Source organism: Lissotriton vulgaris, unplaced genomic scaffold, assembly GCF_964263255.1.
Source record: "Lissotriton vulgaris unplaced genomic scaffold, aLisVul1.2 SCAFFOLD_2648, whole genome shotgun sequence".
In the NCBI taxonomy this organism is placed as follows: Eukaryota; Metazoa; Chordata; class Amphibia; order Caudata; family Salamandridae; genus Lissotriton; species Lissotriton vulgaris.
The window spans coordinates 295,370-309,040 of record NW_028245837.1 but is presented as its reverse complement, the minus strand read 5'-3'; the positions used below and the strand labels follow the sequence as shown (position 1 = coordinate 309,040).

The following is a 13,671-nucleotide window of genomic DNA, read 5'->3' as shown; positions in this document are numbered from 1 at the left end:
TGAGTTCAATAGAACCATGTACTAAGCCAGAGTCAAGAGCCTGGCATGAGCTTGGCACAAGCCTTTGGTGGCTGTATGTCCTCTATTCCATAATGAACATTAGGAAGAAAAAGGCATATGAAGATCTTGCCTTGCAGCATACAATTTGGTGAAACAGGAGTATTAACACCCCAGTTGAGGATTTCTTGTTTCAATGTCCATAACTTTCCCACTACACCCATTTTAGTGAGTGGATTATGAGACTGGGTGTTCTCTCTCTGACAGGTAAATTCAAATAATTGTTGGATTACTATCCTCCTTTTTTATCACATACCACCAGTGTTCAGATTGACTTATGTTATTCCTGTCTGTACAAGAAAAGCAGCCAAAAAATATGCTCCCAAAAACATTCCAGGATTTGACTGAAGCCTAACAGAAAACCAAGCCGACAACATCCACCAGAATGCGGCTTTATGGAGGATTACCATTGTTGAGTGTCGAATGCTTACTGTATCCAACCAGGGCTCCATCACAGTCAGCCTCAAACTTTGACATTGTCCCAGTTAAGCGTGACCAGATGTCCCATGGTGGTGCTATGAGTTTATAGGCACTAGAAAGTGTTTATTCATTAACAATTCTTATCTCTGGTTCCCGACATTGCATTTTTGTTGTTTTGGTGTCTATTTATTCATAAAAATATAACCTATTTTTATAAATTGTTGTTGGATTTTTATTGTGTTTTGTGTCTTACTTATTCAATGTATTGGTGTTTTTAAAAGCTTTACACAAGTGTCTCCTAAATTAAGCCAGTTTGCTTGTTGCCACCTACCAAGGGTTGAGCAACAGATTAATTTATTGAGATCTAACTGAACCTTTTATTGGGTTAGTGGCCTTATTATTAGTGGTAAGTCACTACTTATTACTACAAATAGTCCACTTTCCAACATGGCGTTTTTGTCCGCCCACCTCAGTGAACTGCACATCTTCCTGGGGGTTGGTGTCAAGAACTTTTATTGTACCCTCTACCTTAACGAAGCCAGTTTGTAAGCACTCCTAATATTTATAGATAAAGAACGATTAGCATAAGGCTCTATTTAATTACAAAGTAATAACTAAGTGCAGCATAATACAACATTGTAAAATCTGTGACTTAACTAGAAACTAGGGGCATATTATTAAGAACGGCGTTAAAATTATTGCCACTTTGGTGACAGGAATCTGCTGATAAAGCAGCAATAATGGGCTTGATAATATGCACTTGTGAATTCCCATAGAATCCCAGATTCACACCAGAACCTGATCTTCTATAGGAATTCACAAGGGCATATTATCGAGCCCATTATCACTGCTTTAGCTTCAGTTTCCTGCTGCTAAAGTGGCAATAATTTTAACGCTGTTCGTGATAAACAACAAATGATGAAAATAACTCCATAACTCACAGCCCACACAATGTACATGCTTCATTCCCCTTATGCCCAACTTATACGCCCCTAACCACACCCCACCCTGCTGTTATCAATTCCACGCTGCCTGCATCAATTTGACTCATGGTCTTACCGCAGACAATACTTGTGGCCTCTGGAAAAACTTTTGTGAATACCAATGATCTAGGGGCAGTTAAAAGGAGAATGTCACTTTTGTTGAGAATGTAGGGTTAAATATATGTATTGAACTAGAGCACCTAATATACTGCACACTACAATACTTTCCCCCTAACTGCAACATGCTGTTAATGTATTACAATTAAAACACATTATTGAGAAATGTTACCATGGCTGGGAGTCAATCAGCAAAACCCATTAGACATAAAATACATTTTATAATTCTCAGTTTTGAGACACCATTGACATGTGGGGCCAGATTGACCCGTTTCTCACACAGCATAGTGCAGCAGCTGCAAATACTGCACTGCGGGAGAAGGAGAGAGCAGGAGAGTGCCATATTTAGAGAAATAAAGCACTCTCTTCCCCTCTCCCTAGTGTAACAGTCTAGTGTTTCACCCGGCTGGGTGAGGACCCGGAACCAGACCCACACAATGTATCACTCACTGGCCAGGCGTGGCCAGAGAGCTTAAATAAAGGGGCAAGGGTAGATTGTGACTTCCGGTCCAGATGAGCCATCAGTAGTGTCTGTTTATTTACTGTGTGTGTGGCGGCGATCTATGAAGTTAGCGTGCCTAGGCAATTGAGGCCCCCAAGACCCCCTCCTCAAATGTTACACTGGCAACGAGGGTGGGATTTGTGTTATCCTGGTCGCGTTCAGAGAACACCCACCTTGCAGCCCGAAGCGGTGCCAGCTCGTGAGAAGCCCAGCCGATCCCAGCAGCGAGGAGAAGCAGCCCCCATTGGGAAGTTGTGTGGTGAGCGGAGCGCGATACAGCAAGCGCTCAGATATGCTCAACCCGCGAGTGAAGGAAAGCCTGCGCGCACCCCGGAGACACTGAGAAGCACCTCGCTCGATCACCTAGTGCGCGCATGCGCAGAAGCGAGAGAGGCTCGATCAGAACCCAATCGGGCTGCCAGGAAGCAGGGGAGGCAAAACACACCACGTGAGCATCGTAAGGTTCAAAACCGAAAATGACCCAATCCAAGGGAGCTATCAGCAAACAACCAGTGGCAAATGAAAATGCCACAGCACCACCAATAGGACGAGCAGTGGAGAACACAAGCAATACAAAGTTCGACTGGAGAATAAAGTGGCACGAAGGGAGAGTCAGATGCTCCAAGGCACTCCAGCCATCAACAAACACTGGCAAATTCAGGAAGCTCACAACACAGAGGAGAGGAAAAACAAAGGAACAACCTAAAAGAAGAAACAGAAGCACAGTGCTGAAGAGAGTCACAATAGTAGCACTAAGCAGGCTTAGAGAAATGCGGGCACAGCCAACAAAAGAAAGGGGTCATGTCAAACGTCCCAGAGCAGGCAGCCCAACATCCAAGAGCCCCGCCTGCGCAACATATCCAGTACACTCCCAAATTACGGCACTCCCGCCGTTCAGCGAGCTCGTTGACCCAGACACCGCGTTGGTGGAAAGTATGGGTTGGTCGCCTCGATAATTACTTTGTGGCCACAAGGGAAACAGACGGAGCCGTCAAAAGATCCCTACTCCTACATTTTGCAGGGGATGAAATATACAAAGTGTTCGAGCACCGCCCGAACACTGGTGCATCCACCGACTATGATGCGTCAGTCAGAGCATTAAATGCTCAATTTGACCCCCAACTTAATCCCCATTACGAACGTTTCAAGCTCAGACAGGCCAGACAGAGAGAAGGAGAGTCAATGGAAACTTAGCATGCACTTCTCAGGGAGCTAGCAAGCACGTGCACAGAGGATGATCAGACCAAGGAGGTAATGGCACAACTCATCCAAGGGTGTCGCAATAAGACGCTGCAGACACTCATACTTCAACAACCCCGGATTACTTTAGAGGAAATACTGATTCTTGCCCGCTCGCATGAACTATCGGATGTACGGGTGACAGCAATGGAAGCCGTGCTCCACTCACAAACCGATCAAATGGTCAGTGTCAAGACGAAGCAGGTTGACGCCCTTCAAACACTGCCTCGTGGAGGAAGAGGAAAGTGGCCCGCAACGACAACGCGAAGGACATCATGTGGATGGTGTGGAAGAGACCACCACCCCCCAGACACCTGCCCGGCAAGAGGAAAGTCGTGCTCAAAATGCGGAATCCCGAATCACTTTGTAAGTGTGTGTCGAGGAGGCTCGCGAGGGAGAGGCAACACCGGGAGAAGGACACCGACAGGAGCTGTGAGGAATGTAACACTGGAAGAACCAACAGCGTCATGATCGAAAAGAACGCCAACTCGCTACCCACCACGCCTAGACGACTCGTCCACAGAAGAAGATGAAGAGTGTTACTTCGTGTCATTTGCAAACGACCTCAAGAAGAGACCATAACCCAAGTGCAAAGATCAAGATTCTGACGTACGGAAGCCGAACACCATTGCCATTAAAAGTAAAAATGACTGTACAGGTAAATCAGATAACCAAGAGGTAACAACAACTTTCCATATCGTGGACAGGAAGCCGACATACTATTCGGGAGTCATACGGCTGAAGACCTCAACCTAATTGCTTTTGCCAATACAGTGAAAATCCTACAAACTGACGACATCCTGGATCTGTTCCCGCAACTGTTCAAAGGACTAGGAAGCATGAGAAGGCCACCTCTCAAACTGCACATAGATAAAGCTGTACAGCCGGTGGCGCTGAGTCACCGACAAATTCCTTTTCATCTTCGACCACTAGTCGAACAAGAGCTCCAAGAGCTCAAATGCCAAGGAGTCATTAAAAAAGTAACAGGTACGACTCCCTGGGTGTCGCCCATGGAGATTGCCTAAAAACCAAAGCAGCCAGGAAAAATTTGAGTATGTACTGAGATGCGAATGCTCAATCAAGCCATCAAACGAGAGAGGCACTTAACTCCCACAGTGGATGATATTTTAGCCGGCCTAAACGGTGCACAGTGGTTTTCAAAGCTTGATCTAAATGCTGGCTATCACCAGTTGAAGCTAGCGCAAGGAAACCAATACATAACCACATTTTCAACTCATCTAGGGCTTCATCGAAATAAAAGGTTACATTTCGGAATATCTTCAGCAGCGGAGATCTTTCAGAATGCCGTGAAGGAAATACTATCCGGCCTCAATGGCGTCCTCAATGTAAGCGACGACATCCTCATTAATTTCAAAACTATTGAGGAGCACCACTGACGGATACGAGCCACCCTCCAGTGGCTGGCGGAACATGGTGTAACGTTCCACAGGGAGAAGTGCCAGTTCTTCCGAAAAAACAATCAATTTCTTTGGGTATGTGTTCAGTGCCGATGGTGTCAAGGTGGACCCCAGAAAGCCCCAGGCAATTCAACTTGCTCCTGCGCCGGCCAATGCTTCTAAGGTAAGCAGTTTCCTGGAGATGGCGACTTATTGCGGACGATTCATCCCGAACTTAGGGACAATTGCAGAGCCGTTGCAGAACCTCACGAAGAAAGAAAATCCCTGGAAGTGAACCGTCGAGGAAGACAAGGCTTTTAAACAAATAAAGTCGCCCTTGCTGGACAGCACAACAATGGCTTACTTCGACACCACTCATCCCACAGAACTGCTAGTTGATGCCAGCCCTGTAGGCTTGGGAGCCCTACTCACACAAGAGACTGAACCAGGGACCTGGGTACCTCTTGCATTTGCAAGCAAGGCACTCACCGCAACAGAGTCCTGGTATTCACAAATAGAGCGAGAAGCACTCGCAATCAAGTGGGCCTGTAATCATTTTCATTTGTATGTTAGTGGTCACCCATTTTGAGTAATAACAGACCATCAACCACTTCTGTCGCTATTTAAAGGAACAGCGCCACACCCACCTCCAAGAAATGAAAGGTGGGCTATTCAGTTGCAACACTATCAGATGGAACTACTGTACCGCCCAGGCGCCAAGAACCCCGCCGATTTCTTATCTCACCATCCAGCTGCGACAGCTGAGTCAGATGCTGATCAAGAGACGAAAACTGAAGAATTCGTCAACATGGTCGAACTTAGCTCTGCAGAAAATGGGGTCAGTCTAAGAGGATCACGCATCGTCACACCGCTAAACCTACAAGAGCGAGTGGGAATCCTAGCACACGAAGGCCATCAAGATGAAGTCCAGGATGAGAGAAAAGGTGTGGTTCCCGGACCTGGAAGACAGTGTTGACACCGTTGTACGGAACTGCAGAGGGTGTTAACGCACAGGCAACGCAGAAGCTCCAGCACCAGTGGTCACCGAAGATCCTGCCCCATCACCATGGGCATGGCTGAGCCTTGACTTCGGGAGTTTCCCTGATGGGAGAGTCACAGCCGTTCTCATAAACAGCTACACCAAATACCTGATTGTCGAAATCCTACCATCCACTTCATTTGCTAATCTACAACCTGTTTTGGAAAAGTCGTTTGCCCTATTTGGCCTGCCACATGTCATCAAGATCGACAATGGGCCCCCATTCCAGGGCAGTGAGTTTAGAGACTTCCTGACACGCCTGGGGGTTAAGCACCACCGAATAACCCCTCAATGGCCACAAGCAAATGGCAAAGTGGAACAATTTATGCGTACGACAAACAAAGTACTGTGGATTGCAACAGCCGAAAGCGTTGACCCAGAACTTGCGTTGTAGCAATTTCTGAGGGAATATCGCTGAACGCCCCACTGCACAACCCAACGATCTCCATGGTCGCTCATGCTGGCATGACCTCGTTGAGACATGCTCCCCATGGCTGAGTGCTGGAACCAAGAACCCTACGACACAATGATAACCCAAGCAAAAAGACAAGAGAACAATGACAGAGCAAGCCAGCGACAACGAGCTAAAACCCGCATCATATTGCCTGGGGCCTCTCTACTGATTCGGAATTGCTGGAGTGCAGGGAAGTTTCGAACTCCCTTTGAGCCCGGGGTGTGGATTGTGAAGGCGGTAAAGGGGACAGCAGTCACTGCTGAACGAGCCGGTAAAACCGTGACAAGGAATGTCTCATGGTTCAAGAAGGTTGCAGCCGCCGATAGGACCCAACCTGTGGTCGTTCATTCAGGAGTCCCAGAGACACCGCTAGGCGTGACCAAAAACAATGGGGATGAAACTCCTCTATCCAGTCCTGCTAAACTACCATTGTCTGCATCTAATAGTTCTGACCCTCAGGCCAACAGTGCAGGACCCTCGAGTCCACACAACCAACGCCATGCCCACCGGCATCAGTATAGCCTCCAGCCGAATCCCCGGGCAACCAAAGACTGGCAGATTTTGTCCACTAATCATTTGTTAACGTTACTTTATTTCTTATACCTATTTGGGAAGGGATGTAACAGTCTAGTGTTTCACCCAGCTGGGTGAGGACCCGGAACCAGACCCACACAATGTATCACTCTCTGGCCAGGCGTGGCCAGAGAGCTTAAATAATGGGGCCGGTTTCGCTAGTGACTTTGGTCTAGACGAGCCATCAGTAGTGTCTGTTTATTTACTATGTGTGCGGCGGCGATCTATGCAGCTTGCGTGCCTGGGCAATTGTGGCCCCCAGGACCCCCTCCTCAAACGTTACACTTAGCACTGGCAGAGAAATGTGCTCCTGCGTGCCACAACACACCTTTGCGCCACAGTGCAAGGGTCTCTCCATGAGTCAAAATACTATGATGGACTAATTTTAAACATTTTCCCACTGTTTATCTTTGCTGTACAGTGCAGCATACTTGCTAAGTCAGAAAATAAAGGAGAAAAAAACAACATTTCGCCTTCATAGTGCCTGGTTGAAGCGTGCACTGTTTTCTGAGGCTAAACCCTGTCTACTTTTTTAAGCAATTAGGGTTTAGCATCAGAGACCTTAGGAGGTTGTTTGGGAATGCCGTTGCACTATCCATGTAATGCCTCTGTTAGCGCTAAGTAATGCACATCAGCGCTATGCCCAGCTTTATGTTACTTTCAAATTATTTCCAATTCTAAACAGGTTTAGCCTGGAAAGTAAATAAAAAGATATTTTGAACCAATTTGCATCACTTTTGAGACACAAACAAGACCCCGTAGTCAGTTTATTATTAGTGAATACAGTCAGTGCCAACTTGTATTTCATACTCAAGAGTTAAAATTATTTGCAATGGGCCTCGATGTCATTCAACACAGCATGGCATATGTAGGGCTTTGATAAGGCAGGACTCTTAAGCAAATGTATGGATTTTTTTTCAATTACTTTAGAGAGCAAATGGCTTGCCAACAGGGTGAAAGTGACTTAAGTGCTATTGAGTCGTGGCCGGCATAGCTTGCGGGTGGGCGGGGGGTGCGGTTGCGAGGGGAGTCATGGTCAGATCGGAATTAATTTTTACCTCGAGCCGTATCCCGTGTCTTCTCTGCTCCTTCTCACCTGCTGTCTCGGACATGAACAGGAAGCTGGCAGCCAGGCCCCCTCCCCGGACCAATCACAACACTGCAATGCTCCATTGTGAGCATCATCACATGGCACTCAGCCAGGGGCTAGAGGGGTGGGGATGTTCTCCATGCAGGCTGAAGTGCAGCCTGCATGGAGCAGGGGAAAGTTCACATGTCTGGTTGGACTGCCAACCAAACAGTCATTGCGCAGTCAGGAGTGGGTAAACCATTCCTCTCCTGCCCTGCTTGGAGAGCAGAGCAGCCCCGCCCATCCACCCACCACAAAGCATCGGGACAAGAAACATAAAAAGACAATACCTCAAAGTTGTTTTCATCTTATGTTTCTCACTGCTTAAAAGCAATGGGGCGACCCTCCTCCGCCAGAGCGGATCAGCCACGCCTGGTTCTATTGACTGATGAAAAGAACACTATGGGCATCATTTAGAGTTTGGTGGATGGGATACTCCGTCAGAAACATGAAGGATATTATGTTATGTTGTTATGTGGACGAGTCTTGTAAAGTGCAACAGCTATAACAAAAAATTGTCCTCCCGGCGCTGATAGAAGGAACCAACTAAGAAACAGATTCAACTAATGTGCAAATCATTACATGAAAGGCAAGTCTTAAGTTGTTTCCTGAAACTCAGCAGATTGCTGCTCCAGCCCACCATATTACAGAGCATTATATATTCATGGCACTTGTAATAGGGTGGACGGGACATCCGTCACGTTTGTGAAGTAGTATCCCTTATGGAAATAGAGGTAAAAAGGTTTCCTCATGAATTCCTTTACGTCACAATGCTGAAGTATATATGTAACTATATTCAGTCAATTATCGTTTGCAGAATACATGTAAATATTTATATTTCAATGCACAAAGAGTTTTCATGAACACTAATCAATCTGTAATCTTAAAACAAATGTGCACAGTATATTCAAGTAATGCACAGCACAGAAACTGAAAAGAGATAACTGAGAGTGGTGTACAGTGCCGAAACAATGGGATTGGAGACAGAAAAAGATCTGGTGTGGGGGCAATGGAAAAAAATGCAAAACATCTTATTAGTTGATATTATTTCGAGGTTGGACTCTGTGAATGTTCTATGTGAACTTTATCAGCAAATCAAAGCTGAAGATATAGCAAGGTAATAAACAGTGCACCTTGACTTCAGTTACCATGACGTGTTCCTTGTTTAGAGTTTGCGCTCACAGGTCATGAGTCATGTCAACATTTACACTTTGAAAGGCGGTTTGGTCCAAGATAACCATAATATCCTATATTACGCCGGTTCGCCCTGAGCGGGATGTGTCACAACTGTTGTATATTGATTCTTCTTGTAATATGGCTGACAGTAGTCCTTAGCCCTTCCTTAGTGTTCTTACATTTTTACCTCCCAGAATACCTGTTAGTGTTCTAATCTGTACCAGAGTGTTCTACCAGTGTCAGTTGATGGTCTGGTCAGCTGGCGAGGTTTTTGTACTCAGCTGTGTCCTACAATAAATCTACATGTAATCAACTAGAAGTATCCTGTCATCTATACCATCTTATTTACAACAACAACATTGGAGAATGTCGAAATTAAAACTTGTACAAACTTCAAATAAGTGGCAATTTAGGACCAGCATGCCAAAGACGAGAAAAGACAATGTCATATAGCATTAACATTTGGACCAATACCTGTCAGCATGTGATTATTGTATTTTGGAACTTGTGACGAATGTCCAGCCGACGAATTTAAACATGGGGATGTTTGCAATATCACAACTACAGTTACAAAGAAATTAAATAGAGAGTTCTAGGACATCCACAAAGTGGTCCATGAATATATGTAAGAAGTATGCGCAAAATATTTCAAAAATGATATGACAGTTGCACGTAAATATACCTCCTTATGCATCGACTCCAAAACATGTATTCCTTCACATTAACTAAAGGCTTTGAAACTCTTCTGGGAAGCCAGCACCTCTTTCTTCTAGAGGAATGTGTCTTTAGAATTCCTTCTGCACATCACCTTCCTTACTGCACCTTTGACTTCCTTGTTTCTCAAGGTGTAGATTAAGGGGTTTAGCATGGGGATCACCATTGTGTAAAACACTGAAGCCACGCGGTCCTGCTCCATGGCATACTTTGAGCTGGGTCTGAGGTACATGAAGACAAGAGTTCCAAATAAAAGGACCACACAAGCCAAATGAGATGAACAAGTAGAGAAGGCCCTCCACCTCTCTTCTGAGGAAATGATATTGAGGATGGTGCTGACAATGTAGGCATAAGATACTAAAATGAAGATAAGAGATCCAAGGATAAGACCTCCAGCCACAAAAACCATCATGATCACGTTAAGCGAGGTGTCAGAGCAGGATAACTTTATTAGTGGTGGTTCATCGCAGTAGAAGTGGGTGATCTCATTTGACTTACAGAATGACAACCTGAAGGTACAAATAGTATGTAACAGGGCGTGAAGAAATGCTACACAATAGGCTCCCACCATAAGGCACATGCAAGTTGACTTGGTCATAATGGTGGCATAAAGCAATGGTTTACTTATGGCCACGTACCTGTCATAGGCCATCACTGCTAAGAGAAAAACTTCTGTACTCCCCACGCCTCCAAACAAAAACATCTGTGTTGCACATGCTAGAAATTGAATCGTTTTTTCCTTTGACAGAATGTTGGCTAGCATATTGGGAGTTATGATGGAGGAATAGCAGAGATCTATGAAAGACAGGTTTGTGAGCAGAAAATACATGGGTGTGTGAAGAGATGGAGAGATCCTGATCAGAATGATAATACTCAAATTCCCCAGCATGGTGATGAGATAGACATAGAAGAAGAAGACAAACAGAGGGATCTGAAGTTTTGCATCTTCTGTGAGTCCAAGGAGGATGAATTCCGTCAGAGAGGTGTTTGCTCCCTTCATCTCTAGTATAGATGCAACCTGCAGAGTAAGAAATATATAATAAAATAAGGCAAACTCTTCTCTATTGCATCTGCAGGGAGCATATTACGTACAAGATCTGCAGAAATGGGAGTAGTAAGACAGGGTATTGCAGAACTGACGTAGAAGGTCATCTTGACTGGGTACAAAAACTCGTCCTATGTCTTGAAACCTGCTTGTGCTTATATTGTGCTTATGGAGTGGAGTGGTGTGGTTCACTGGTTAGAGGCGGCAGAACCGTAAGCAGAGAATGTCCCGGGACCAGGGTTCAATACCCCACGCGGCAGGGTCGTGGACCAGGGTCAAACGGACTCGATAATTCTCACCTCGGTGCCTGCTCTAACCAGGGATCACACTTGGCAACTCTGGGCATTAAGCTTGCCTCATCTCTACAACAGACGCCGAGGGGATACCCAGAAAGGGACCATCTGACAGGGAAAACCAGGACGGGTACTCAAATGCGAAAAAACAGTGAGGGCTTTAAATCAGCACAGACAAAAACTAAATTTCTGTATACAATAATTGAGAAAATATTAATGATTTACAGTCTGCTCAACACCTCATCTGGATCCACCGATAAAATCCAGCAAAGTCCATAGTGTATACGAAAGAGATTGAGGGAGCGACACATTCACCACGAAATCAAGCGGTTCACAAATGTGAATTCCAAATAATGTTCTTTTTATTTGATGGTATTCAACAGAGATGATGACGATCAGATCAGTAGCAAATCTTCATTATTTCATAAGTCAATATGCAAAACAAACAGCTGACGCGTTTCGTCCACAGACGGACATCATCAGGGCTGTAACCACCAAAAACATAGAAAAAAGCAACAAATTAATAAATAATACATCACAGATTACACATTTCATGAACATTGTCCATCAATTATATATAATAGGACTACTGCCTATATAACAATCTTCAAAAATGAAAAAAATGGGCATATTATTGATGAACATTTAAACACATTCCCCAGAACTCTCCATGAAGCTAACTATTGATAATTAAAACGTTTTCAGCCTACCTCCTGTATATGTGCACTTTTCAAAGGCGAAATCTTGTCTTAGTATTCGATCAATCCAACTGTAGAGCAACCTGATCGAATATTATTGACAAACTTTACACACACATAATATTGAGTCAAACAGATCCTAAACACCATACATTTTGTTACTATATGAGTTTCAAAATATAGAGGAATTCATATTTAATAAATCCTGTAGATTTGAACAATTAAATGCAAAGGGAATCCTTCCCATAGATACAAATAAGTAACCTCAAAAAGTATATAAACATCAGCAAACTAAAGCTCATTGAAAATACATGACCTATTTTGAAAGAGCATCTCACCTGTAATTAACACTAAATTAGTATCTTTGCTTGAACTCCCCTTTTAATTCTCCTTTCCAGAATGAATTCTTATTCTTGATATCACTGTGAAACTGAAAAATAAATCTGGTGTGAAAAAATAGCAAGGCCTAAAGCACTAATATACAAGCAGGAGGAGGCATAACGTTAAAATAACATCGAGTTACTCTTCTGGAGCAAATAAGGAAAAAACAGCAACACACCAAGGGAATCGTATTATATGAAAATCATAATAAAAAGGAGGGCAGACAGATATCTGAATGATCTTAACATCCAGAACAAATTTATTATCGCTAACAAAATATAATATAAAGATCTGTCTCTAAATGCCCTCTGGCTGCTAATCACCAATATCAAATTCCCATAATCGTTTCTTATCCTCACCTGGTCTCCTTAGAAATTCAAAAGCGCCGATCCTATTGAAAGAAATAAGTAAAATACGACCCTTAGAAACCATCCTCTATTTAAAGAATGCACCAACAAAGTAAAAAAGACGACCACTATCAATTCACCTCGATCAACTAACTGAGCCGGTCTGCACCTCACCTTGTAAATGTATAACAGCCTGATTCATGAAGCTAAATTGCGCTCGCAATAGCTGCGAAAATGCTATTGCGGGCGCAATTTCCCAAATCGGTATTCACCATTAAAATTGCGAATTCGCAAACACAGAATTGCGAAATCGCAAAAATATTCGCAGAATCCCGGCAGTAGACCATTAGCGAATCGAAAATAGCAAGAAATCACGTATTCTGCGAAAATAATAGCGATTTCGCAATTCAATCGCAATCGGTATTCATGAAAAATTGCAATTAGCGAAAAAACCCAAAATCGCTGTTCGCGAGGCGCAAATTAAGGACAACCCAAAGCAGGTGGTAACCATCAAAGCCATTGAAAAAATATATTTTTAAAAACCGTTGGCCAATCAGTAACTGGTGCAGGCCTGACCAAACACACTTAAGGAGAAGCAGCATCAGCAGAAGGAGTGAGAGAATGCCAGGACTGTACATGGTGGTCAGGCGGCGAAGGCTACAGCGAGCAGCACGGAGGAGACGCAGAATCCAGGAAAGGATATTCCGCCAGCGGGTCACCCTGCTGGGCCAAACCAGAGAGCAAATTTACGCAAAGTACCGGCTGAATGGGGCCATGATCATCAAGCTAATACAGGACCTTGACCCCCTGATGCAGCACCCAACAAGGCGGACCAATGACGTCCCAACACATGTCCAAGTATTGTGTAGCCTGCACCTCCTGGCCTTTGGGAGCTTCCAGGGGATAGTTGCGGCTGCTGGGGGGATATCCCAGCCCACCACGTCCCTCTGCCTTGACGCAATGCTGACCCAGCTACACCACCACATCAAATTTCCCACCAGCCAACAGGATTTGGATGAGACCAAGCTACAATTCTACAATGTCGCCCATTTCCCACACGTGATAGGATGCATTGACTGTACCCACGTCCACATCTGCCCACCAGCT

General features: G+C 44.5%; 1 protein-coding gene across 1 annotated transcript; it reads right to left on the bottom strand.

The window, feature by feature from the left end:
* Positions 1–9,855: 9,855 nt before the first annotated feature.
* LOC147666273 (olfactory receptor 8U1-like) lies at positions 9,856–10,803 on the bottom strand. Its single transcript, XM_086949170.1, has one exon. It carries the CDS (start codon positions 10,798–10,800, stop codon positions 9,856–9,858), a length of 945 nt encoding a protein of 314 aa, XP_086805296.1. The 5' UTR covers positions 10,801–10,803.
* Positions 10,804–13,671: the final 2,868 nt, after the last annotated feature.

Bases quoted from the DNA above. Each gene is read 5' to 3' on its own strand.
- LOC147666273 (XM_086949170.1), bottom strand. From the start codon at position 10,800: ATGAAGGGAGCAAACACCTCTCTGACGGAATTCATCCTCCTTGGACTC.